We start from the raw sequence: 27,655 nt of genomic DNA on the forward strand, positions 1-27,655 counted from the left end.
GCTTATGGATAAGTCATAGAAGAATCCATTCCAGACACTGTTGGTACAGAAAAGGAGTCCTTCAATTACAAAATCTCTTTGCACTCAATATTCCATTATACAGGTTCAAGTGAGATGACCTGGTGTGAACTCAGGTGACTCTGACATAGGGCTTTGTAGGTGGGAAAACATTTTATGCTCTGGGAATTGCATATCAAGAAACCATGACAATAAATTCCAGTAAAGGGCCATTAAAACATTTTTTTTTTTGCTCATTACCGATGGCAGCAATGGAGAAGCAGGGGATGAAAGAAATGTACTTTCGTGGGCTGGTTGGGTTTATTTACATAAAGGCTATTGTGCAGAAACTTGAAATAAAAATCTCTAGAAGAATTTTAGTACATACACCGAAAGTTTTCTTGCATCCTCCAATCAGGGTAAAGTCTTAATTTCATGCAAGAAAAATCTTTGTTTGCATTGAAAGTACATCACATGAACAGGTCTGCCAAGCATTTCCCCCAAAACAGGTTGCGATGGAAGCGGTCGTTCACTTTAGTCAGTAACGTCGCTCAACTCACCCGTCTGTCAGTCACACATACTTATAAAGCATACCTCTACATTTGCTTCAAGTTCTGTAATATCACATTGAAATAAGTTGACAACAGAGCAAACAACTCGATTGATTTGACAAAATAATACTGTTTTTCTCTGATAAAATATATTAAAAGTTTTAAACCCAATAACCCATTTAAATACAACCATAGTCAGCAGTTCTCTCCAACAATGTAAATATTGAGGTTTTGATAAAACGTATCACAAAGTCATTCCCGAATATATGGAAAAACATGGTTCATTAAAGAAAACATATTTGAAACATGACCACATTATTGGGGTTATGAACAAGCCATTTCAAAAGGCTCATTGCACTTAATACAATATATGGCAAATGTAACAGTAGCTTCCACACCAGCCAAAAGATCTCTTCCTGCATGTAAAATAGTTCACTGAATTGGCGCAAGCAGTGGGAAGCTGGTTTGCTTTAAATGCCAACACCTTTAATGAGCGATGCCTCCAGGGTGATGTTGAATTCCTGCAGAGTCTGAAGCACTCGAATGAGAGAGTTGACCAGCGAGCGGTCCTTGATCAGCGCGGTGTCCTCGTACATCTGTGCCGTGATTGGACAGTCTGAGAGAAGTGCGATCCAATGATGTAGCAAATGGTCCCTGAGAAACGAAATGAGAATAAGATATAATGTTTTCATTAACCATAATGAGATCTTGACTACATTGGCCACGCTGCATACGAGAAATTAGTTCCCGGATCAAGCTCGTATCTAGAATTTTCAACAACAAATTTTCTCCTGAAGAAATAACTGAAAACCAATTGATCTCTTCCTGCCCTCCCCAGATCATCCAAGTTAACCCTGTATGACAGAAAATCCTGATAAATTAAAAAACATTTAAATAATTATTGAACATACAAAATACAGTACAGTAATCCCTTTCTGTATTGCGGTTAACTTATTGTGGTTTGGCTACTTTGCAAATTTTTTTCACGTATAGTGTTCAGCATTCTGATAAGCATCATCCCCTGTTTAGCCTTCGATTGCCAACAAAACTGTACTTCTCAACCTGCTATACTTGAACTGGAGCCACATGTGTGTCTTTGATGCTCCCTACTGGCCTACTGGCGCTTTTTCAAAAAAAGTTTGATAATGGACAAATATATGGTTTCTCTAGGACAGAACCGTTAAGTAAATTAGAGGTAAGATCGGGCCCAAAAAAAGCACCCGAGCCCGACGCAGGCCCGAGGGGTATTAAACCCGACCCGGACCGAGCCCGACTATTTAACTGGATTTGCTGGCCCGGCCCGAGGGGGCCCGAAATTACATATTTTATTTATAAGGAGGGGTGATTTATGATAACAAATTAAACTCTGCCTTTTGTTACAACATCTAGGCCTAAGTTAAATAAAACTGTATAAACATTTACATCTTTTATATTTCTGTGTCTGCACTGCAGATGTTACATTAAGCGACAATCTGTCATTGACGGGTTTTTTTTTTTGAGGTAGCGAAAACATTTAAGGGCGTCCGTCATTTTGACGACTTGATCATTGGGCCATAATCCACAGCAGCAGTAGTAGTACGTCCTTAAGATTTTAGCGTGGCACTATCATTGAGGGGGTGTTGACGTGTTGTGCCCTTTTCCGACTCCTATGCAAATCCCCCCCCCCCCCTGATCGTATTCTATATAAAACGCTTATTAAAACAATAAAGCGAGCTAATTATAATAATTGGGAGATCCTAGTCTATATAACGCGTTTATTTAAACAATAAAGCGTGATTTTATTCTGCAAATTGCGTTTTTTAACGCGGATGAAAATGTCACCAACGTCAATGTACACTTCCGACAAAAGCGATCGTATTCTATATAAAACGCTTATTAAAACTCTTACCAGAGTGCGTTTTCCTCGTCAGTTCTCCTCTCTTGAGTTTATCCTTAACTTCTTGTTGGTCCGACTCCATATCGGGGATACCAGGCCAAAATCACGCGAATTTGCGGAGGGGAAGATTATTAAGAGGACAGCATTCACGTCACGTCACGTGCACAGAGCATGCTCTGGCTCCGTTAAAAGCAATTACAGCTCCTTCTCCGTTTTATCCAAATTATTTATTTTATAACAAGTATTCCTTGGTCTAGTATCCATACATAGTTTAAGTATATATTTTTAATGAACATATATTTATAATTATTAATTAATTAAAAAAAAAAAAAAAAAAAAAAAAAAAAAAAAAGCAGGACCGAACCCGACCCGACCCGACCGTATGACTGACATTTCAGGCTCGGGCCATGAATCTTAGCTCTAAAGTAAATGCATCCACATGATGGCGGCAAATTATCATGTAAAGCGCATTGTGTCTCTAAACCACAAAGTTGTGCGATAAAATATTATTTTAAAAAATTTACTATGATAGTACGGAAGTTTTTTGTAAAAAAAATTAATAAATAATAATAATCAGTATAAAGTACAGCACTTTTATTTGCTAAACCAATTATTGAGCCAGTAAATTGTGTTTGTTTTGGGGTACTAAACAAATATAGGTTTTTTACTTCACAGGTTTTGACTATTCCAGGACGTTTTTGGAACACAACACTGCAAAAAACAAGGAATTACTGTAATAAGATAAATGATATTCACGAAATAAAATGCAAATTCATGATGAGCACTTATCATGGAGGAAGTCAGGGGTTGCCAACAGAGGTGTAGTAAAAGTAGTTGAGGAGTGAGCGGTGCAGGAGGGGTGAGGAACCGGAAGAGAGCACGACCAAAAAAAAAACGCAAACGCTCAGGATCAGATCTGTAAGGCGCATGTGCAAACTAGCGAGCATATACAGGCGGTGAGCGGTCTCAAACATTCAGGCCCTCTACCGATAATGTCTGGAAATTCTCGTTACTAGATTTTTCTCTCGTATGTCGGGGAAGATTTTCGCTCAAAAGACATCTCATATCTCAATTTTTTTGTAACTTCAGTAGTTTGTATGTAGAGGGGTAAATGTGTTTGGTAGTTGCTTATAATGTTTTAAAAAGGTTTGATATTTGTGTTATTTGTGAAAGGGTAATTCAAGTGAAAGATAATCAATGAGTTGTATTCCTACCTTGCACCCAAACAAATGAGCATCTGAAACTTTCCGTCCTTGCCAATGTTCCTCGGGGCGCTGTTGATGGCCCGCATGAAACGGCAGAAGTGGCGCACTCGGCTTTGCCAATTCTCATCTGGATTCACCTCCCGCTGCTCAGCGCTTTCAAAGTAGATTTGCGCCTTTTCTATTTCATTTGCAAGAAAGACAAATATTAAGGAAAAAATAATAATACAAATACGTTATTTACTCAAACTCTCACCCAAAAAATCCCAGATGAAGACGTTTTTAAAGAGTCGAGGTGATTTGAAACCGTGTTGGAAAACCTGCTCCAGAGCCCAGACCAGGCCAAACTCGCCGCAGAGAAGAATAGTTAAACTGCCTCTCTAAAAAAATCAGAAACAACATACCTTTATCATGCTTGGACTTCAGGGCAGAACAATATTTTTAATCTGCAAATTATCTGGGTTAAATCAAGAATTTTATGGAAAATATGCACTTTTCACAAGTCATGTTCATTTGTATATCCCTTAATCCCAAAAAGTCCATAGGCCTGCGCAGACAACATTACACACTCCTCTGTTCTGAAACATAAGAGAATAATAAAAACTATTTTTACATGAATGATAAAGTCATCAAGCAATTGCGGCAAGAGGTGGTGATTATGGAGGAATTGGATATTTCTGAAAGACTGGTGGCAATAATCGATCGCCACATTCATTGACTGCACAAAACGATTTTGGCACCTTTCAGCTTCGTGGTGAGAAAGCTTTATTGTTGGCGCGGTCCGTTTTCAAAGCTCATTTTTTTCACTACCAGATATAATTTAACATAAACTCATGTATCCCCTATTTGTGTATAAAGTTCGTTTTTTAAGAGTTAAAAATAAATTATCAATTCTCACATACTATTATTGCAACTTAGACCTGTCTCCGAGCACTACTTAGTAAGTGTTTTTCCCTAGATATCCTGAAATTCTCATTTTTTCTCTTATAAGTCTTTATTCCTGGTTGTCCCTTGAGCGCCATGTCTTTTCTCGTTGCAAACAACAACAAAGAAGATTTCATTCAATTCAAGAAAAGTGTCATGCAGGTCCACCTTTAAACCAAACCGGCAATATCCTTGACAAATGATAATAAATTGTTGAGATTTAAGTAAACCTGTTTTGTTAAAAACAAAATGAACCAGCATAATCTAGAAGGGATAATATTAATTAAGAAAGCATATGCCTAAAATATTGTTGTTTTTTTTAACAATATTACACTGATTAGTTACCCGACTGATTAATTAACTGAAACAATCATTAATCTACACGTCTTAAAGAAATTGGAATGCGCCGTAACTATGCACTCTTTTGCTTTAGGGAAATGTTTACTTGTTTTGCTCTTGTCTGCGCAAAAACTATGTTAGCTTAACAGTAACTTGTAAACAAGGCAATGTTTGCAACTCAATATTTTATTTTTCCTTTAAAAAGTAGTAATTGCTATTTGAGAAGCACACCTTCTGCCCAATAGGAATGATACATTAATTAACCAAAAAAATAAATAATAATAATTAAAACATGCCTTTTGGACTTTGAGACTGAATTGTATTAAACTCTAACCATGAAAATGAGTCCAGTAGGTCAGACAATTCCTACGTGATTTATAAGTGTTGTATGATTTAAACTTTAATGATTTAAAGGTTCAAAAGAAAGCACATAGCGAATGGGGGTAGCCAGAGGAGGAGCATGTTTTTCAACAGGAGTGATTAATAATAGAAAGACATGGTGGGGCTTGTCTAGACTACCGTCTCCCACCTCCTTTTCCGGTTTGTGGAAATGCTTTACGATCCCGTTGATGGCTTCTCCCACTCCCTCCTGGATCTGACCCGTGTTTAACTCTGTCAAAGCAGAAATAAAACAAGGTGGATTTTTCTTTTTAAATCAGAAAAACTGAAAAGTACTGATTGTAGTCCTACATTTTTCATCCTGTTACTATATACAGTTAGGCCAAAAAATATTTGGACACACACAGCAACCTTGTTAGACTTGAAACGAAATATCTTGACCAGAATTGAAGTGCAAACTGTATGTTTTAATTTAAGTGGTTGAACAACAAAATCTGAAAATGAAGGAATTGTATAAATGTTTTTCCATAACAACTCATTTTAGGGGCTCAAAAGCAACGAAACGTAATCCAAACAAATTGGTTTGTTGTCAATAATTTGTCAATATTCTGCTAAAGGTCTGGAACTTGTGGACAGCACCAAATGCTGGGTTTCCACCTCCTTAATGCTTTCCAGATTGACTTGGCCATTGCAGAATATTCCACCTCTTTGCCCTAATAAACACATGGGCTGCTTTTGGTGTATGCTTTGGCTCATTGCCAATCTGCACTGTGAAGCACCACCTAATCACCTCTGGAGCATTTGGATGAAAAGGAGCAGAAAGTTTTTTCTTTGTATAATTCAGGACTCATCCTTCAACTTTTATCTGTTGCAATGTCATCAGTGAACACTAGTGATCCAGTGACCTTGGAAGCAACGTATCACCATGCCACCAAACTGACTCAGACAGACGCACCCGCTTCCTGGAGAGTGTTCTTCACTTCAGTTGATGTTTTAAATGGACTTTTCTTGACCATAGGGAGTATTGTGCGATCATCCGTCGCTGTTGTCTTACGTTGTCTTTCAGGCCTTTTGAATTGCCAACCTCGCCAGTGCATTCCTTTTTCTTTTTTTTAAGAATGTACAAAACTGTTGATATGGCTCCTTCAAGCATTTTATCTACCTCTCTTATGGATTCTTCTTTTTTTAGTTTTGGGATCTACCGCTTCACCTTCATTGAGAGCTCCTTTGAACGCATAATGTGTGTACACAACAACAGCTTAAAAATGCAAAAACACACTTAGAATAGACTTCAGACCTTTTCACTACTTAATTGATGAAAAGGTAACAATGTAGGAGCCTTCTGAGTCAATTACAGCCCTTTGAGTTGATTTTCAAATTACTTTTAGTCCCTTGGGGCTCGAGAGCGTTCTCCATCCGGGCCCCGGTGTTATGGAACGCCCTGCCTCTGGAGATAAGATCTGCAACCTCAACGGAAGTTTTTAAATCGAGGCTTAAGACACACTTCTATTCCAAAGCATATGATTGATGCCCACCTCATATTCTGTTTTGTCCTGTCTTTTTCCGACGCCTGCCTGGCTGATACGAAGGAGAAGGATGATTTGGGATGGGTCAGCGGACCGGCGTCTGACCTGCAGCATGTCAACCCCTGCATTTACCGGCTGGCAGAGACGGGAGGCAGCGTCGTGGCCGTCATAGACTTTCTGGACTGGTTTGCAGGCTGGGGGCGTCGTTGATGTCATGCACTTTCCGGACATTTTCAACATCTTACCTTATGTTTACTATTATGTGTACAGTAATGCTAATTGTAATTCACCCTGGTCAATCCTGGAAGGGGGATTACCACATGTGAGGTCCTTTCTCAAGGTTTCTCTTTTCTCCTCACACTGAGGTTTTTGAGTTTTCCTTGCCCGCATGCTGGTTTAAGATCAGGTAATTGTGTAATTTTGTAACTGTAATCCTGTGCAGTCCTTTGAGACATTTTTGTGATTAAGGGCTATATAAATAAATTTGACTTGACTTGACCTTGAAAAATGAGTACAATGCGTGTAAAGGGCTATAATTCCTAAACACTGGGACGTCTCAAATTGCAGTGGAGATTGTGCACTTCAAGCACATATAAATCATAATATTGTATTTCCAAATGTCCTTATGTGAAGACACAAAAAAACAAAACTTGTGTAATTTTTCGAATATTTTTTGGCCTAAATATACTGTAAATCATGTGAAATCATCTAAAGAGACTACAAAATGAAGGAAAAACAGATGAGATTAATGGAGTTGGACAAAGTGTGCAGCTGATTCTTACTTGGTTTGCTATTTGGCGAGATTGTCACAAATCTCCTCATCATCCGCGGAGACTGCTGCATTGGTGGCGTGCGACACATCCTCTCGTCGTTTTCCATGCTGGGCGTCATAAGCTCCCCAACAAGAATCCTCTCTAGACTGCCGTCATCCACACCTTTGCCCAGCCACCGACCACATGGAAACCTACCCAAAAAACAAATTCCTTTGTCTTTTGAGCTTTTTGTTCAAAGTAAAATTGAAGTGATTTTTTTCCCCTACAGAATTATAGCTTACTTGTATGTGTGTCCTGTGATTTCATTACGGACCATAACACATTCCACTAACCACTTGGCGTAGAGGCCTGTATTATCGTGACCCATCTGCACCGTGGTCAACTTACCGAGGTTCTGGCACTGGAAGAGAAGGACATATATCATATATTCGGGTAACTAGCTCGTTACTTCAAAATTACATGACCTAAAATAGGGGTGAGTAATAGGTTATAAGTAGATCTTGATGGACCTTAACGTGATTTTTAAGAATGAAACATAATATCTATAGTTCCCATTCTATATAGACCCTTTGTTAGTCTACGTCATGCGTAACATCACATTCCAAGTTGAAGGAAAATAAATACTTGCGCTGGCTAGAAGACACAGGAAAAGAACACTGTTGTAGCTGCTGGTTGTCATCATGTTTTGTTTCGTTTATTTGAAAAGGGACAAGTGTGCTTCGAAAAACTCATGTCACATACTATAACATTTAAGCCAAGGATAATTCTCAATGTCTGTCCCCTGAAGGGCTTTTACAGAAAAAAAATCATGCATAAAATACACAATCCTATAAAACAGCACAATTGCAGAGGGTACAAGTTGTCAGGTATTTGACCTCTGATTAAAAAGTCTAAGTTTATGTTTAAAAAGGACCCAGTTTGAATCTTCCTTTAGTTCAGTGGGTAAACAGTTCCACGCTTTAGTGCCTTGTACAGTAAAAGCTGATTGTCCAAAAGTAGTTTTCCGCCTCTGGACTTGAAAGTTCCCGCTCTGAGCTCCTCTGGTTCTGGAGCCCACAGCCCTGAGGGTAACTATGCTCCCACTAAGAAACTTGAGGGGCCTGTTAATGGAAGTATTTATAAATAAGCTTCAATGAAGTTCTCAAAAGATAACATTTTTAGGTTCTCCAAACCAACACAATGATTTGACCTAATGGACTTCATATCTCGAATTTTAACCGCTCTATTGTAAATCATTTGTAGCGGCTTTATTGGAGTGACTGTGGCCTATGACGAGGAGCAGGTGCAGTAGTTTAAGTGCGAGAAGATACTGAAGTGCATGAAATTGTGTACGGCGTGGAATGGAAGGTAATCTCTGATCAGTCAAGTTGCTTTGGCAACTCTGCAAATGTTTTTAACATGGCTGTCAAGTCTAAGTTGAGAATCAAGTACATGTCCAAGGCTTTTGATTTCTGAGAACTGTTCAATCTTTTGACCATTTACTTGTAAGTTTAATTTTTCGATTATAGACATGTTTTTAGAGGCACAGTAAACAGACATGGTCTTTTTGACATTTAGAGACAGGCCCGCCTTTTGGAACCACTCTGTCAGTTTGCAGGTGTTCGAACAGTTCATCAGACACTGCACACATGGTCTTCCCTCTCAAATAAATCACTGCATCGTCAGTGTATGTTTGGGGTTTTGGGTGCCAGAATCATAGAAAAAAATGTTAGTAATTGTAAATGGAAGTTTTACAGGATCCTAGCGGACACTTCAGTTTAAAGAAAAAGAAGAGACTTGTGCATTAAAGTAAAAACATTGGACAAAGGCACAGATCAGAAATGCTCGGGTTTGGAGGGCACACTTCATATTGGGTAAGAGAAATAAAACTTTTATGAGTGTTGCTATCGAGTCCATTATACTTATTATACAGGAAAAGTATCTTGTTTCTTAGCTTCAGCAACTGTTAACATGTAGCCTAGCAAACAGTGCGTGGTCAGTAAAAAAAGGATATTGCCTTTAGCAACATTCAAATTTCCTTTTTTTTTTAGCCACGCAGTGTTCACAAGGCTACTGTTGGCACTTAGGCTACATGCTAACTGTTAGCGTGTAGCCTAAGAAAATAACGAAATATTTTGCCCATATAATAAGTAATATGGACTCGATAGCAACAATCATAAGTGTATCATTCATCTTACCTGATATAAAAAGTGCCCTGCAAACCCAAACATTTTAGATGAGTACCTATGTCCAATGTTTTTGCTTTAATTAACAACGCTCTTATTTTTCTTTGATCAAGAGTGTCCAATGAGATCCTTAAAACACTTAAATTACGATCACTAACGTTTTTTATCCAATTCTGGCAAATTAAAGTTACTGGTAAACAATTTTTGATGACACGGCATGCTAGTCCGTTAGCAGCTAGTGTTGTAGCCAAATTTGAGAGCTGCTAACGCTTGCATCTTGGATATGATCTCGACCCGCTTTTGAAAGTCAAAGACAGCAAAAACAGGCACTAGCAGCTGATGACAGTGTCACACTCATACTGGATAGCATTTGTTGCTAATGCCACTAGCATTAGCTCATTAGGGTGCTAAGTAACTGTAAGGGTTTTTAAATACAAATAAAAAAACCAAACCCATTCAAAATGTCCTTATTTGTTGACCAAATGTTATCTGAAATCATTCAAAATGTGCTGACGGGTCTCTGATCTCAAAACATATAAGCTGAAAGAATCTGGATAAAATAATGATCACAATTTCCTTTAAATACATTACATAATAGTGGAATGTTTTTTGTCATGTTGCCCGTCCCTAAACTTTGGTAAGTTAGTCCTCCAGTCAAAGAAAATTATATTTTAAATGCAATTTCTGAAACTTAAACCACTTCATATGAATTTCAGTTGTTAAAATCTATTGCAGTTTGTATCAGAATATTACTTCTGAACATAGGAAAAACCTCAAAAGTGAGCTCCTGAGTGTTCCTGGGCACTTGCAAGATGCCCGTCTCGGCCTGTTCACCCGATACACACACCCAAGGATTGGCTGTGAACATGGAACCGCCCAACTTCTTACTGGGGACCACCACTACGTGATACGGGATCACTGAAAGGAAAGAAAATAAAAAAAAGAAATTTGAAATTGAATTAGTACTAAACCAAAGAATTCATAGGTGAACTCACAGATGGTGGTGAAGACGTTGGTGAAGCAGAAGTAGTCCACTGCGTTGAATGACAGAAGATGGTACAGGAATTGCTCTTTCTCGTCGTCACATCGCAGAAAGGCGTAGCGCTTGTATAATTTTCTAAAATTAAGGTACATTTTCAAAAATCAAACAGAAATTAGGGCAGACAAGTCGGTACAATATAGCACAAAAAAGCGTGGTAAAGTTCGGATTAATCTATCAAGTTTGAGTTAATTTTTCAAAAAAAGTTGAAAAAAAAATGCTGCAAAATTCAAATTTGAAAACTTTCTACTGCAAAAAAGTAGTTATTTCAATCCTGTTTGATTTAAAATATAAACTAGACAGTAGCCAAGTACACTTCCATTTTGTCCTATGAATTGCCGTTTTATTTAGGCTAAATAAAATGGAAAGTGTCAAACATTGAAAATTCACGGAAAAAAGGGTTCTATGACAACACACTGTATGTACACTAACTGAATTGACAAAGTATTTAGAGAATATTATTAAAACAAAAACAGTTGTTGAAAAATCTGCAAGATCACAAAGGCAGACGGAACCCTTTCTGACCTACATTCCTGTCAACAATATCTATTATGAAGTAATGCAGATGTAAATTATTCATATAACGGCCGACTGGAGTGTGATGCCTTGCGGTTTTAGAGTAAATTTATTATATATGAGAGAATCACAACTTCATTCTTCCATGAGACGATGTTCGACAAAGCTACAATGTGATATGTCAATGCATAAGAAAGAATACAATTGTTGTTCTCCTCACTTTGTAAGTTCAAGATCAGACAGTAGCTGCTTCAGGTGTCTGGAGAGCAATTTCTTCTCCATCGAGAGGCGAACCCAAGCTCTGGCCTTTCCCACATCAGTCTTGATCTCACTTATGTTTTGAATGTGTCTATAAAAGTGATAAACAGGTCAGAAAGGCCTTGTAAAAAAAAAAAGAGTAAAACACAAATCTCATCTCGGATATCAATTTTGAAGGATTCAATAAACACACACTTATTGGCGGTTAAGTGTTTATTTTTCTGCACTTGCTTTTGCTCCCATCAAAGCTATCCAATAATTGGACACAATATGGGAAAATAAGAGCGAACATGGAGTGAATAAAACAAGCCTAATTAAAACATTCTGACATTTTGGTGCCAAAAGATTATGCTGGCATGAAAATGAGTCAGGGGTTAAAAAGGTCAGAATGGTGTTGAGGAGATGTTCCAGTACAATGTACAAACCAACAAAATATTTAGCTCGGTCAAACCACACTGTTTTTCAGTAATCGCAGGCGGCACCTCACACACATACAAATTGGGGGTATTGCACATAACCAAGATAGGGAATTAAGATGGGCTTTGTTATTTTGGATGAGTTTAGCCTCGAGTTATTTGTATGAAAGTAAGTTAAATTTATCTTGGCTGAGTTCCTATGGTGATTTATTCTCTCCAGCTATCCTGCTCCAGACCAGCCTAACAACCAGGCTAAGATTATCCCCAGGCACTACCATTGTCAACAGTGTGAAAAATGACAGGGTTTTATAGCATTTTCATAGACGTCCCAGTGTTTAGGAATATGTTGCATTATTTTTATTATCCTGCATTAGAAATATGCGTATAGGCTGTATTGTCATTTCATTAAATTATGTTGACTGAATATATGCAACAGTCATTTTATAGCCATTCATGTCAAGTCAAGTAAATGTATGGTTTCAGGCAATGTCTTATTGCTGTGACTTTTAAGAATGCTCGACAAATGCCCATCAGAGTATTGATGAATATGTATATTAAGGCTGTTTTTGATATTATAAAAATGCGAAAAATGAAGTATTTGACAAATGTAATAGAAAATGAATAGGTCCAATTCCCAATCATATGTTCCCTATATTGTACATTGATTTTAATTCAAACACAACGCCTAGAATGCCTGGTTCACTCTCTGTAAAATCTTACAATCACCCTTAAATCTACACGATTCACGTTGGGCAACCCTTTATGACTTCAAAATGGCCAATTTTGCCAAAGGGTGAGAGATTTTATGCCTGATTACGTCAACTGAGTTTTTCTTCTTCGGAAATCAAACTGTATAAGATAACAGCAACTAAACTGCAGCACTAAATAAACGCAGTTTCATTTTAAATCTTGCTCCCTCATTTATGTCCAGTAGCTGGTTCAATCAACTATGGGGCATCAAACTAAAAGTTGACCATTTAACAAACTAACCAGGATCTAAAGAAATGATAGTACCAATTCCCATTAACTTATTACAAGAAATAAAAAGGTGTGATCACCTGAGGAAATTGAACAAACGGATACATAGTTTAAAAACAGAAACACAAGAAAGACATTTAGCCTAATGCATTTTAACAACTACTTGCTTAATGTTTGTCTTCCTCCACTTCATCTTTCTCTTCAAGCATCAAAAGGTTATAGTTGCAGATAAACAATGTTAAAGTTTTGCGTTGTTATGTTGAATAGTACATTGACAATTAAGCGCTATATTGAAATGCTATTGTGTTCCTAACAAGATATGTATCCCATTCAATTTCTTTTAAGCTTTTAAGTTGTCTTTTTGACTCCAAAAGATTCCTAGGTTGCCCGATTTTACATTTGTTTAAGTCATAGCTGCAAGCCACTATCATGCCTCCCATGTCCAGACACATTTCCTTCCACTCCAACTGGGCCATCAGCTCGTTCTCCCTTAGTTGCCTACGACTGCTCCCCCAGACCCCCCATGTCTGCATCTTTACTATACAGTGTGTAACCCACTTTCTCTGCACGGCATCTCCATGGCAACAGAGGTAACATTTATGTGACTTCCAAAATTACAGTGATGAGATTGCACCATAAGGATATTCAATTTATGGCTACATTTCCATCTTCTGAACAAAACGATTGACTCCATCCTTTCACAAAGAGATGAATCATGAACATTTATAAGGGGATAAGCAACTATTGTTTTTGTATCATTAATCAGAAAATGTTTTGGAATCAACACTGAGCTGGGGGTGCAGGGGGTGCGTCTGACAAGTGGCACAGCCCTTCGTATGTGTGTGCCTTAACCCGGAGGTCGTGTGTGGTAAATAGGCTGGAAGTAATGCACTGAAACACATACATAGGCTTCATCTTTTAACCCAAACTCAAATGTTTCATGGTGACAGTTCACAAAAAAGCATGTGCAGACACAACGAAGATTGATATATAGGTTTTACTACAAACCCTGCAAAAAAGAGCCCTATTGAAATAAAATTGTGCTTAAAATGCTTAAAATAAAGTTTAAGGGTAATGTTTTAAATTTCAAGATATTTAACTTGATTTTTTTGTTAAAAAAATAAGGGGCATAGTGTGTTATTTAGCGCCTCCTAGTGGTAAAAAAAACAAAGCAAAAAAATTATATTATTAAAAAAAAATATATTGATTTGAATAATAAGCAAAAATACATTAACAATCATATAAAAGTGTATTTTTGAAATACTCATAGGTTGAGAAATTTATTTTCATTTTACGAAACCGGAGGCTAACCTAGATGGAGCTGATGTAGTTGTTGCCATCTTGACACTACCGGTGCCCCACAAAGGACAAAAACCTTGTGAAAGGTTTTGCAAATAAATAAATAAATATATATATATATATATATATATATATATATATATATTTTAAATGGTGTAGCTGGTTCATGTTGAGGCTCGTAGTTTTCTTTCTTCCTTGTGCTTAGGAGCACTCGTTATCGGTTGCAGTACATAATACAGCAACATGTAGTGGTCGAATATTACACAGCGTCCCTTAAATTGTAAAATATTTTATCTAGCAGATGGTAGATTAAAAAAGAAAATACTTAAAATGATCAGACCAATCTTGGTAAAAAGTATATCCTGAAATGAGCTAAGTTATCTACCATCAGTTCAATAAAAAATAATAAATTATTTTAAGAATGTTTATTTATTTACTTATTTCATTAGAGAAAGAAATGATCTATGTAATAAGTTATTTTTAAAATGATTGACAATTAATAAAATAGGGTTGGAATTTATTTTTTTGCAGTGCAGGGGCAAATTCAAAAGAAGACTTCCAAAACAAAACGATGTATGTGTGACTTATATTTCTTGTTGTGGACATTTAAGAAAGGTGAAGAACTTGATACTATACCGGGGGTCGGAAACCCGCAGCTCTGTGCATGCAGCTTTTTAGCGCTCCCTAGTGGCTCCCTGGCGCTATTTAAAATTTGTCTCTGATCTGCCAAAGACCCCAACGGTAAAGGGAAAAATAACTAAGGAGAACAGAGTCATCAACGTTTCATGAACTTAATCATTCGCATTCATTGCCGATGCGGTAGGATTTTCTGAATGTTTGCTCTGGAGCAAGACATTTTCAAATAACAAAAAGAGTTATGTGGAAAGACATTTCCAGAAAAGGCATGCTACATCTGCAGCAGAGTAACAGTGGAAGTGAGAAAAAGTGCAATTTCCTCACTTCTGGATTAATTAGATGACCGCAAAAATCAATTTCAGTGGGGGATTGATTCTTTAAACTTAAATTTCAACATAAGTTTTGTTGGAACACAGGAGACAATAAAGCGTGTGTAACCATTCACAAATGGTGACCAACATGAAAGAGTAATTCATCAACATATCAAAACACTTATTTATAGATTTCAAGAACAAAACCAAGATAAGACAGAAACTCAAAAACATTTCTTTCTAAGACTGTGAAAGAAAGACAAAAAATGGCAGACATCACCACCTATCAGCAAACCCAGGACCTTCAGTGCCAACGGTATCCCGCTGCGTTTACTTGTTTGGTATTTCCTGGGAAATTAAACCTATACTGTATTTATTTAATCTTATATACTTTACTTTCTCAGAAGGTTGTTGTCTTATTTGAAAAACTCATACTGCACTTGATTGCGCTCTCTTGAAGTTTTTTAAAAATCCTCAATAAAAATGGCATCAAAAATCATATTTCTTAAATTTGATCAAAGCCATGAAACACACTATAATCAAATTGTAATGAAGTTAAACTTCAATCTATGTGTTGCCTTCATTATAAGGTTTTTAAAAGGTTTTCAATTTCTTTGCGGCTCAAGACATTTTTGTTTTTTTTTGTCCAATATGGCTCTGAATATTTCTGGTTGCAAACGCCTGTACTATACCAAAACATTGAAAAAATGAGGACATTATTATTTTCCAGTATAGTACAATAAAATTAATCAAACATAGTGGGTTTTTTTTCATAAATGACGTCAGAAATTCTTCTTTCAGTTAGTGTTTCCTCTTGGTATAATCCTCTTCCATTTAAAATAGAAAACTTTTAGTCATCGTGAGTCTGATTCCACTTGGATATAAAAATCACAAATTTTATTGTTTTATTAACATGTTCTTCCTCACCTCATGTCCTGGATCAGGGACACTTTAAGGGGGGGCATTGCTGATCCCCCACCATCCGATTTCCGCCTTTCGGTCTCGTGAATCAAACCTGTGGCCAAAATACTCTAATTCTTATATTTGGGTTTGTCTTGTGTTGTTACGCTGGGAAATATTTCAAGATGTTTCTTACCGGACGGTCCGAAACCTGATGGGGTTGCACTCTTCTTTTCTTTGCCTTCCTGGTAATGCAGCAGGTGGGACCACAGAGCGGATTTACCCTAAAAGTAGGGAAAACATTATTCAGAGTTTATTCACATTTGTAGGGAGGGACGTTGTAAAGTGATGAAAAAAATGTGTTTTCCTTACCTGTTTAACTTGAAGCCCGTGGCTCCAGATCCTCTCTAACAAGTCACACAGACTGGCAATTAGTGTGTTCTCTTCGACACCAGTGATGCTGACCTCTACATGACCCAACTCCACTGCTTCTCGACCCATCTTCTCAACAAGCATACGTTTGGTCTACAGAATAATAGCATAACACATCCCATTTTATACTGTTCATTTTTCATTCACAAAATGCATGTTACATTTAAACGGAACAGCAGAGAATGTCCAGCGAACCTTAATCCGGCATTCTTTAAGTAACCCCTCAACAAATTTCCAGTTGGTCTGAGCTATTACAGAAGGTGACAGGTTGGACAATTTGGGCTGTCGGATGGTTGTGCCTAGGTTCCGTGCTTCCTGGATGTATTTCTGTTGAAACAAAAAATGTGCCCAAGTTATTCAGCATGTTAAAGGAAACACAAAATGTATATTCAGGAAACGCTTTTATGGGATTAAAATTAGTTGTAAAACTAACTCCAAAAGTGCTATTTAAAACTGATTCTTGTTTCTAAAGAGTTCTTAAGAGCTTGCAGGTGAACCTAAAAAATGTCAGTTGAAAGTTTGTTTTTTATCATTCTGACACATTTTCGATTGCTCTGTAAAGGATTTCACTCATTCATGTCGACCTAATAATATTAATTATGTGAAAATGGCATTACTGACAATAAAGCGAACAATTAATAAAAACATTTTCCGTGTGATGGTTGCCTTTGTTTACAAATTTCTCATTCGATAATTTCCCTACCAACATGCAGTAATGCCACCATTGCATTGAGTTTTGTTAAGACGGTCTCTTTCTAACTCCTGTGCATGAAAGAAAAGATGAAAGAAAAGTTCATCCATCCATCTGTTATTTTTTCGACAGAAATGCCCAGACCTTCCTCTCCACATTAACTTTGTCCAGCTCATCCGACAGGAACCCTAGGCGTTCCCAGACTAGCCTAGAGACGTAGTCTCTCGAGCGTGTTCTTGGTCGTCAAACAGGTACTCCTACCAATGGGACATGCCCGGAATAACTCTCGAGGGAGGCGTCCACGAGGCATCCACATAAGAGGCCCTAGCCACCTCAATGCAGAGGAGCCGCGGCTCTACACCAAGTCCTCCCGGATGACTGAGCTTCTCACCCCATCTCTAAGGGAGGGCCCAGCGACCCTGTGAAAGAAACTCATTTCAGCCACTTGTATCCGGGATCGTGTTCTTTTAGTCATGACCCACAGTTCATGACCATAGGTGAGGGTAGGAATGTAGATCGACCGGCAGGATGTTATCCACAACCACAATGCCACCCTTTTCCGGCTGAGTACCATGGTCTCTGACATGGAGGTGATGATCTTCATCCCGGCCGCGAATCACTCCAGTGAGAGCTGAAGATCACGGCCTGAGGAAGGCGACAGTACCACATAATCTGCAAAAAGCAGACATGTGATGCTGAGGCCCCCAAACCGGAACCCTTCCCCATTAAGGCTGCACCCAAGAAATTCTGCCCTTAAAATTAATGAACAGAATAGGTGACAAAAGGCAGCCTTGGCAGGGTCAAACTACCACTATAAAGGAATCCAACTTGCCGGCAATGCGGACCAAACTCTGGCACAGTACAGGGACCACACAGCCCGGATAAGACTGTCGGGTACCCCATACTACCGAAGCTAGTGACACCATATGACCCCCGCACGGCTCCCAGAGGAACACAATCAAATGCCTTCTACAAATCAACAAAACACTTGGATACCAGATAGGCAAACTCCCATGCACCCTCTAAAACCCTACTGAGTGTGTAGAGCTGGTCCACTGTGCAGACAAAAAACACAATGCATCTGAAGATCGACTGCTTGATGGACCCTCCTCTCTAGTATCCCGAATAGACCATAACAGGGAGGCTGAGATGTGTGATTCCCGAAAAAAAAAATCTATAGTGCCATTTTCACACGAGGTCCACTGTACTTTATAGTATAGCTTGCTAGCATGAGATCTACTTTAAGTATAAAAGAGGGAGGACCAACATCACTGACAACCGAGGCCAGATGATGAAGGTGCTGTGTCTGAGTCAGACCAGGTGCCTTCTCCAGCTACTGCTAACCAAGGAAACCAGTGCTATCTGTTTCATGTGGGGGAGAAAACCCCTAACCAAAACAACGGCCTTGGAGAGGGATGGCCGCCGTGTGGCTGTGCTTGCTCAAGACACACAAAAGGAAGTAGTCCCTCTACAACCAAGGTGGTTAAGGGACCCGTGCACACAAGTATACCCAAAATATGCCCAATATTTTACTGCAATGTTCTCATGATACTAAAAATCGTTTGCAATTCTCTCACAATTCCGATCAGCTCAGTGGCCTTGGGTAGTTATGGACTTTCAGTTTGATGGCCGTCTTCAATTTTAGGTTAAGTCATACCTAAACTAATATGAATAAAAATCATGAAAAATAAATACTGCACATTATTTTTTTACATATATGAATGTGTGCATATGTTAAACTTTGAACTCCTAACGATTTCAGAATCACAATTATATAACAATAGGAAATATAATATAATGGGAATCAAAGAATCGAGAAGTTTCTCAAATTAGTTTGCTGAGACTATACGAAACTTTAAATTTATTTTTTTGATCCGATTTTGTAAGAATAAGTATTGATTAATATACTACCAAGTACACTACTAGTGCATTAATCAATATACTTGATGTACCTATATTAGAGCACATTTGACCTGTAAGGGTTAACGGGGTACAGAATAATTATGTATTTCATTATTTTGGTTGTATCTGTTCAATGCAATTAAAGTACACTTATATGACAGAATCTCATGCAAAGCTCATCGGATAGTGGAGGGAATAGGGAAAAGTCACACATGCAGGTTTGAGCACAACAGCCTGGTCAAAAGCCTGCACGTACCAAATCCACAGTCACCGACTTTAGACAAGGCTTGAAGGACTGTAAGTGCCAGTAGTTGTCAAGAAACAGCAGGGGCTGCAGCTCCGGAAACAAAAACTCTACATGCTGAGAGTGTGCAAGTATTAGTGCAAACAAAAAAAAGCAAGCATAGAAACCAAGAAGGTTAAGAAAAAATAAACTAAAAATATGAAAGTGTACCAAAAGAATCAAAAAGGTTCATGCAGAAACAATACAAAAACAGCAGAGGCCGTAATTTAGCATGCAAAGCTGAATTCTGACCTCTCTCTGGTCATTATCTAAATAAAGATGTTCTTCGTGTTGCTTTTGGCGGTCTCGCCTCCTCCACTGTGCAGGGGCACTCCTTTTAGCCCATCTGGAAAAAACAAAATGGAATAAATAGAGCGAGCCTAAAGAAGGGAAGCAATGGTTGAATGAGTGGTGCAAAGTACTCACTTATTGCTCGTAGGCCCAGAGGAGAGCACATCAGACTGCAATCGCGGGAAGAAGCCTTGTTCGTAACGGCCTTGCCCGATCTTCATGTCCAGGAGGTGGGGATGGAGGGCTGTGTGGTCGATCTTAATCACTCTCATTTCGATGGCCTTTTCTGGGAGTAATTAATTACATCATCATCACCCAGTCATCTGGTTTCAGCACATTACCCTGATTTTAGCTGACCTGCACTGATTTTAAGGTTTGGTTGCATGGACTTGCCCCCTCATAGCTTTCTGATTTAATTTCCCCCTATGTTCTTGATCAAAGCCTTCGCTCGAAAAATGCTGGTCTACTAGTGAGTACAAGAGCCAAGAAGAAATCTGCAGGTTTGAGAGCATTTACATTTGGGTCCCAGGGCTGCAGAATGCTCTGCCCTCTGAGACTCTATCTGCAACTTCAGTGGAAGTGTTTAATTTAGGCAAAAAAACACACTTGTTTTCAATTGCTTATGAGTGACATTGAACTAATACTCTTGTCTTCTTGTCCTCGAGGGAGAAGAATGAACCTACTTGTGGCACGGTGCATGCATTTTAGCCATTGTACCAGCACATTGACTACATGAATGCCATCATCAAGGACCTGCTTCATCGCTCAAGATTTTGCAACAAACTAAATAAATATAAAAAATGTTAGTATTATTTAACATGAAATACTTTTTTAAACACAGAAAAATATATGTTGTAAAAACAACTGATGTGTGTGGGCCATGCTACCTTTTCAATACGACATTAGCCAATTCATGAAAATTTCAAAAACTAACTAGTGTTGACAGAAAGCCAGCAGAGTGTTACTTAATTTGAACTCAGGTTTTAGCATGTTGGATAACGATTTGGTTGCCATATGCAGGATTGATGTTGCTCACCATTGTTCCAAGCAATGCTTACAGACTTTGTGTGATTGCTCAGACCCGTGGAAGCTTAGAAGGAATGTTCATCAGTAGCCCTCAATATTTAGTGATTGGACACCTTTTGAATAACCAACAAAATCTTGAAAATATTTATCGTTGACAGGCTAAAATTTTAACATTTTTCATTACGCTGAATTAAATGTAAAACATATATTTGTAAAAGAAATACAATCAATCAGTGTACCTATGCCAGGTTAATGTTATTGTAGTATCCATTACTGTCCAGTTAATCATTGCTAATGTTTCCAGTCTGGACTATTTCCCTAGTACACTCCTCTCACTTACCCGCCTCTTCAATGTTTGTACACTTCTGGTACATAGAAGTGCGCAGGGTGGGAGTGCGAACGTTCAGCATGCGGACTTTATCGACACGACTGTCGAACACCCTGAGCGTGTGCTCCTTGTCTTCATCATCATGGCACAGGATCTTGCTGTCGATGAAAGAGGCGAACATCTGCGTCTCCAGGAAGCGAGAAAGAAAAGGTAGGTAGGGCTCCGGCTGGTCGGACAGGAAGGAGGCCTACAAAAGTGTGATCAGATACCAAAGTTGACTAACAAAAAAAGAAGTTTGGCAAGAGAAGAAACAGAATAGCTGTATGGTAAACTCTCCTTTATCACAGAGGATACATTTCAGATATGGGAGAAAATCTACATCAGAGTTTCTCAACCCTTTTTTTAAAATAAAGCACATTAAGCTAATTAAAAATCTGGAGGCAGACCATCCGTCGAAAATATTTAAAAATTAAATCCCGGCATGAGTTTATTTTCTTTTTAATAATCAAAATGTGTATAATGAAAGTATAAGTATTCTTATTTGTGAAGGTATTTCTGCTTATTCGTATCGGTTAATAATTTTGGATTTTACTATATTTTCAACAAAATACAAAAATAATTCAAATGAGCATAATATATCTGCCAGTGGAACAAAAAATATTTACTAGGATCTATTTTTTTTCTTTTCGTAAAATAAGAAATAATAAAAATTAGCTAAAATCTGTGCAAGATTTTTACTTTGACTTACTTTATTATTTTTTTGCAGTGCAATTTTACACTGCCTTATGAAACAGTCAATTAAAAGGTTATTTCCGTCCTTCCTCATTAGCAGATAACTAATATATGATAAGAGTAGTAATCTGCTGCCATTTAGTGTTTTGGAATGTTACAGTTGCTCAGCTGCATCAAAGACACAGATGAATGGAATGTTTTTTGCAAAGATGTAATTGGGCACATCCTAAGGCACTAAACAAGATGTCACTGCACAGTAGTTGAAAAACAGTGATCTACATTACTAAGAGTCAAAACACTCTTCATATAAAACATTCTCAGATGCATTCATGCTAAAAGAAAGACTTTCACAACTGCATCGTCCAACTGTAGCCTCCAACTGTTTTCTTAACTGCTCTCAACATTGTACTAGAATAAAAATTGAAAGCACAAAAAGGGTGGAGTGAGGCATTTTGACTACTTTTTCTCTAATGCTTAAAAAACTTGAAATGTTTTGAGAAAAGACATTCGCACCAGTGGAGTTTGTTTTAGAAAAAACTGTTCCATCTCACCTTGTCAAAGTTCTGCATCTGATCTCTGTTGGTGAACCAAGACTCCTTGTCTTGGTTTGGCTGGATGACAAACACCTCGTAGTCAGCAAACATTTGGGTGAAGCGGTTGGCAAAGACTTCGCGTATGTGGATGTTGAGCTGAAGCATCCTCAGCTCCTCCTCGTCACAATGAAATCGGGCGTCTTTGTTAACCCCAGCGTCTTCTCGAACCTCCAGCTGATGAGCCAGTGTGTATGTGTGAAAAAAAACAGACACATTTTTAAAAAAGAGCTCAGCTAAAAATTCGTATTGTGTTACAGCGCTTCAGTAAAGACGGATATTTTGAGTTATAATAGAGCTTCTTTTGACCAAATCGAAAGTCCTAAATTTACTCTGCCAATGATCTTCTGCTTATCTTGAAATCAATGCTTGTTTAAACAAAAATACATGGAAAACAATTCAAGAATATAATAAGTGCTTGTTTACATTGGAAATCTTCGAATGGTTGGTAAACCCACTTTTATAAACATGGCTTATATTTAAACATTTTATTCAGTTTTATTCAAATAACTTCTCATTTGTTAGTGTAACATACATTTTTTTTTTTATTTCTGATTTATATGTTTGTGTTCTTCCGTTATTTATTTTTAATTATATTGTGTCAGGGTTTCTCAATGTTGGGGTTAGAGGAATGGGCACACTGGTAGGGTTCAATGGCAGCAAATTCTGGGGCCATCTTCTGCCATCACAAAAAGGGTGGATAAGCCTACCTTAGGTCTCTTTCCTCAAATGGTTAGTCTTTAGATAGATAGATACTTTATTCATCCCCGTAGGGAAATTCACACTTCCAGCAGTCTACCCTGTTGTTTATTAACAGATGAACATGATGCCCTAGGGGTGCTTGTAGCGAAGTGGATGACGTCACGCCAGTCCAAAAATTCGACATCCCTGCGGCAGATGGAAAACTTTTCTTTGTGAAAATCCAGGGATACACCACCTCGTGTTAGCAAGTCCGCCTCCTCTCCCTTTACCATGCCATAATCATTTTTTTACTATAGTATTTTGTTTTTACTATATATTAACCATTGTAAGTGTGTATTAGGGGTTTCAGGTTGTTGGGTGAGGACAACGGAGCGGATTATATTGTTTTATTATATGTGTTTATAAAGCACTTATGAGTGTCAATTGATTGCCTGAAAAGAGGTTTACAAATACATTTGATTTGATAAATCAGGGATTCATATATATTTTTTGAACATGGTGATTCAACACAACAACCATTCCTACTCTCCAACAACCCAAAAAGCAGTACTGAAGTTCGACAGAAAACGCCTCCAAAGAACAATGAAGTGTGGAAAAGGCTCCCTCTAGTGTTTAGCCAAGGTTACTGCAGTATATTTTAGGTAATCCCATTTGATAGAAAATAGATAGATAGATAGATACTTTGTTCATCCCCGAAGGGAAATTCACATTTCCAGCAGCATCCCTGAGCTGAGAACAATTGAGAACAATCGAAAATAACACGGGAGCTGCTAAAAATGTATTCTAATCTCAACAAATTTCTAAAATTAAGTATTGAAATTATATGTTAGATGGAATAAATGTTGTACTGATAACACTCCATTTTTACAGAAATACTTTTCATTACAATAATACAAATTATGTTCTATAATTAATAGAATTATAATATATCATTTTATTTAACTTGCTTTATATTTTAACAGACAAAACATGTGTACCTTCTCCAAACTGACGCCTGTCCTCTTGACGAGAGCCTGCAGTCTGGCGATGGTTACATTTTCCCGCAGCAAGTAGGAGTTGAGAGGTGACGCCAGGTTACCGTTGCGTTTGTCGGTGACAGTGTCGACCGATCGCAAGCCTCTTTGCTTGATCTGAGTGTCGGTCGAGTGGACGTTTCCTTCCGGCGCCATGCCAAAGGACACAAGGACCTCGGAGATCTCTTGTATGAATTCTAGCTTGTTGGGAAACTGCGGTAACTCTTCTGGAAGTTCAATAAAGTGGCTGTCGATGTCCACAAAACACAAGTTGGCCTGGAAAATTAGGAGACATTAGTATAAACAAGAGGTAAAAATGCAGGGCTATATACAGTTGTTATTTGTGTATAGGGCTGCAACAATTAGTCGACGTTGGCCGACATAGGAAGCTGCGTCGTCGCTATCTTGGACTTCTTGAACAATTCTACTTATTACCTATGTTTATTGTTGATGTAGACTACGTTTTCTGTATTTTTACCCAATGCACATCAATGGTCGCCTGGCCATCCTGGAAGGGAGATTACCTCTTTTGCAGCCCCAAATCAAGGTTTTTTTTCACCTCATGCTGAGGTTTTTGAGTTTTCCTTGCCTGCATGCAGGTCTCAGATCAGGGGATGTTGTAATTGTGGCATGTGCCGTACTTTAAGACATTTTGTGATTAAGGGCATTACAAATAAATGTGACTTGCCACATGACGTGACGAGTCATGTGCTATGCAAAGCGTATACGACCTGGCTTTGCTTGTTTCCATTAAATGTAAGGGGGGTAACGGCAGGAAATGAAACTGCGTACCTCCTGTGGCAACTCGAGTTTGGTGCGGTCGTCCTGTCCATTGGAGTGAAGACCCATTAGATACGGAACAGGGGCGTCAAGGAAGTGGAGGAGGGAGGCGGGCAGAATTGGAACATACACGTGCTGCCATTGGTAGGGGAACATTAAGGCTGTGATGCTCTCTGCTACCGTCATCAGTCGTTGGTAGTCTGTTTGACGCAACAAAACAGATAAGAAACATTTTCTTTCACTCCTATGACTCCAATTGCACCCAAGTGAGACCAACCAATTAAGAATGGAATAAAGACATCCACCAAGGGTATAGAAACGTGACAATTTTAAACTATTGGCCAACAGTGAACATTACATTCAACATAATTGGCTATCTGCACCGCAATGAAAGAAAAGCGTAAATAGATAAGTTTACAGATTCATATTTCTAGAAGCAAAGTATCTTACACAAGGTGCAATGCAGACATTAACCTCTTCAAGTTAATTTTTTTTTTTACATTATATGCTTTTGCCCATTTAGTGCCATTGATGGCTAAAGACAGTTAAGCTCCATTAAAACTGTGATAGGTGCTGTAGAGACGAAGCCCCTAGCCGACTCCACCCACAGAATAATCCACTCATAGGTGACGGAACTCCCCAATGGGTAGGTTGACCTATGGTCGACCAGCCATTTTGAAGTCACACTCCCGCCTCCCACGTATAAAACCACCACGCAAGCTCCAAACGCTCTCTTCTCTCCAACACGCACCCCGCTCAACACAAGCTCTCCAGCAACGATTATTATTAATTTGTCCTTTTAGAAATAGAAAAACAATCTGAAAATTTGCTAATTTACTATTTGTTCTAAAGGGTTAATTGCAGTATTCAAAGTTAGTCACAAATTAGGGAGCAGCTTTTTTTTACACGCGCAATGAGTGTTAACAAGGACTGCAACTAAAGATTATAATAATATTTTATGGATATGTGGATTTTTTTTCCCAATCAATTCGATTTTTAAATTCCTCCTTTTTAATCATAATGTGAAGTTTTGGACTAATAGAAAAATAGTGCACAGAACAACAAAATATTCTATTACAGTGGGACCTCGCAACTTCGCGGTTCCACGTTCGCGGGTTCAGAGCTTCGCATGTCTAAAAAAAATAATAATAATAAAATAAAATAATTTGTTTTTTTTAATTTTTTTTTAAAGCATTTTTGAAGGGGCGCCACTACTTTGTGCTTCCACATTCGCGGGTTCAGAGCTTCGCAGGTCTAAAAAAATAACAATAATAAAATGAAATAATTAAAAAAATATATATATATATTTTTTAAGCATTTTTGAAGGGGCGTCGCTACTTTGCGGATTTTCACTTTTCACGGGTGGTTTTGGTACATATTAACCGCGATAAACGAGGGATTACTGTATATAAAACACGACAAATCCAAGTGTTTGTCAAATAGCTTAACAAACAAAAATACATGCTAGACACCTGCAAATATGAAATATTTTTTTGGGTTAATAAAAAGGTCTTGAGGCACTCTTTGCCCACCTAAGGTGCTACTGCAAGCCCGTCTCAACTCCACTCTAATTTGCCCTGAATTAACGTGCTGAGTGGCGCATAAGTCGCGCGACACAAGAATAGTTTCAAACGCGTTTAATGATCAATTGTAATCCATCCGATCAATTCTTTGTCACAGCCCTAGTGTTAAACTTTGCATAAATATACATTCAAAATCAAATATTATTGTGTAAGTGTATTGTGTATTTAAGACTAATAAAACTTTTAGAACTGTTAGAAGAAATAGTCTGGAGTGTCAATGATTCACATGGAAAAGACAAACGGTCACAACTTCCCAAGCTGATTGATTTAATTGTGGGGTTTTTTGTGCAGATAAAACTCCCATGAGCCAGTCCTTAGGAGTTCCCGGTCTCTAAAGTGTGACGGGAAAATTTAACTGACCCTAAAACTCATATCAAATTCCCTCTATGTGACTTCACACATCACAAGTGGCACTGCTTTAGATTCAAGGTTGCACTCTAGTCGAGTGGTCCACATACAAATAACTGTTTGCTCCACCTCATTCACATTCCTGCTCTGGCTTGTTGACAGCTACTACACAACTCTCACTGCCCTCATATGGTCTCTTCCTAAATACCTTTCCTTCGTTTGGTCATGAACTGTTGGTAGACAAGACTGATACTTCTAAACCAGACTCAGTATGACGACTCACATACCATACTGAGCTATGCCACGTTTTGTTTGACCGGACAACGGTGAGAACATCTTTATGAATACTTAATTGCTAAACACACTCAGCATTCCTTTTAAATATTTTTTATAAGGTACATACTAATTGAGCACCTTGCACAATCCAACAATGCACTGCTTTTGACCTATCAATACACTGGAAAGGGATCATTTTGAATCACCTCTCAATATGATGCAAAACACTTTTACAAATGCATTTCCTCTGCAGAAGGTTTACTACGCATTTATTTAGTCCGCAACTTCCTCTCTACTGTTTTTGACGTTTCAACCTGGAAATTTTATGAGTGAGCTTTCTTTAAGGTACGTCCTGATTAGGTCTTTGGGACCACACGCCTACAGTTACATCTTACACAAACATGAGTATAAAACTTGAATCTGACTCAGAATGTCATTAGAGGTGGGTGGCATCAGATACGTGTGGGGGTTTTTTCAGATGGCCAATTCATATGATTAATTATACTTGTGCTCAGTGACTGCTCTTGGTATCCACCATCCATCTTTTAAACTGCTATTTCTGATTTAGACTGCAGTTTGCAGGAATATTTAGTTGGGTTGGCCAATAAATCAAATTAATTGCACTTTAAAAAT

At 38.1% G+C, this 27,655-nt stretch overlaps 1 protein-coding gene across 3 annotated transcripts in view; it reads right to left on the bottom strand.

Annotated features, from left to right (window-relative positions):
* Positions 1-44: 44 nt before the first annotated feature.
* dennd5a (DENN/MADD domain containing 5A) overlaps positions 45-27,655 on the bottom strand; it is a 44,924-nt gene continuing 17,313 nt past the window's right edge. For 2 of the 3 annotated variants that reach the window (XM_088334417.1, XM_088334415.1), the window contains 20 exons: positions 24,828-25,015; positions 24,000-24,311; positions 22,282-22,497; positions 21,011-21,245; positions 19,780-19,930; positions 19,606-19,699; positions 19,327-19,431; positions 16,673-16,804; positions 16,418-16,570; positions 16,242-16,329; positions 16,073-16,160; positions 11,468-11,596; positions 10,688-10,809; positions 10,465-10,610; positions 7,809-7,927; positions 7,537-7,718; positions 5,419-5,501; positions 3,883-4,006; positions 3,639-3,807; positions 45-1,202 (listed from right to left, as the gene is read on the bottom strand). In XM_088334417.1, coding sequence (XP_088190543.1) covers positions 1,019-1,202; positions 3,639-3,807; positions 3,883-4,006; positions 5,419-5,501; positions 7,537-7,718; positions 7,809-7,927; positions 10,465-10,610; positions 10,688-10,809; positions 11,468-11,596; positions 16,073-16,160; positions 16,242-16,329; positions 16,418-16,570; positions 16,673-16,804; positions 19,327-19,431; positions 19,606-19,699; positions 19,780-19,930; positions 21,011-21,245; positions 22,282-22,497; positions 24,000-24,311; positions 24,828-25,015 — 3,020 coding nt within the window. In that variant the 3' untranslated portion in view covers positions 45-1,018. The remainder of the gene's footprint in view (positions 1,203-3,638; positions 3,808-3,882; positions 4,007-5,418; positions 5,502-7,536; positions 7,719-7,808; positions 7,928-10,464; positions 10,611-10,687; positions 10,810-11,467; positions 11,597-16,072; positions 16,161-16,241; positions 16,330-16,417; positions 16,571-16,672; positions 16,805-19,326; positions 19,432-19,605; positions 19,700-19,779; positions 19,931-21,010; positions 21,246-22,281; positions 22,498-23,999; positions 24,312-24,827; positions 25,016-27,655) is intronic. The other variant, XM_088334416.1, reaches the window with a different exon arrangement.

This window comes from Urocampus carinirostris, chromosome 4, assembly GCF_059441175.1.
Source record: "Urocampus carinirostris isolate Australia breed hairy pipefish chromosome 4, RoL_Ucar_1.0, whole genome shotgun sequence".
NCBI classification, from domain to species: Eukaryota; Metazoa; Chordata; class Actinopteri; order Syngnathiformes; family Syngnathidae; genus Urocampus; species Urocampus carinirostris.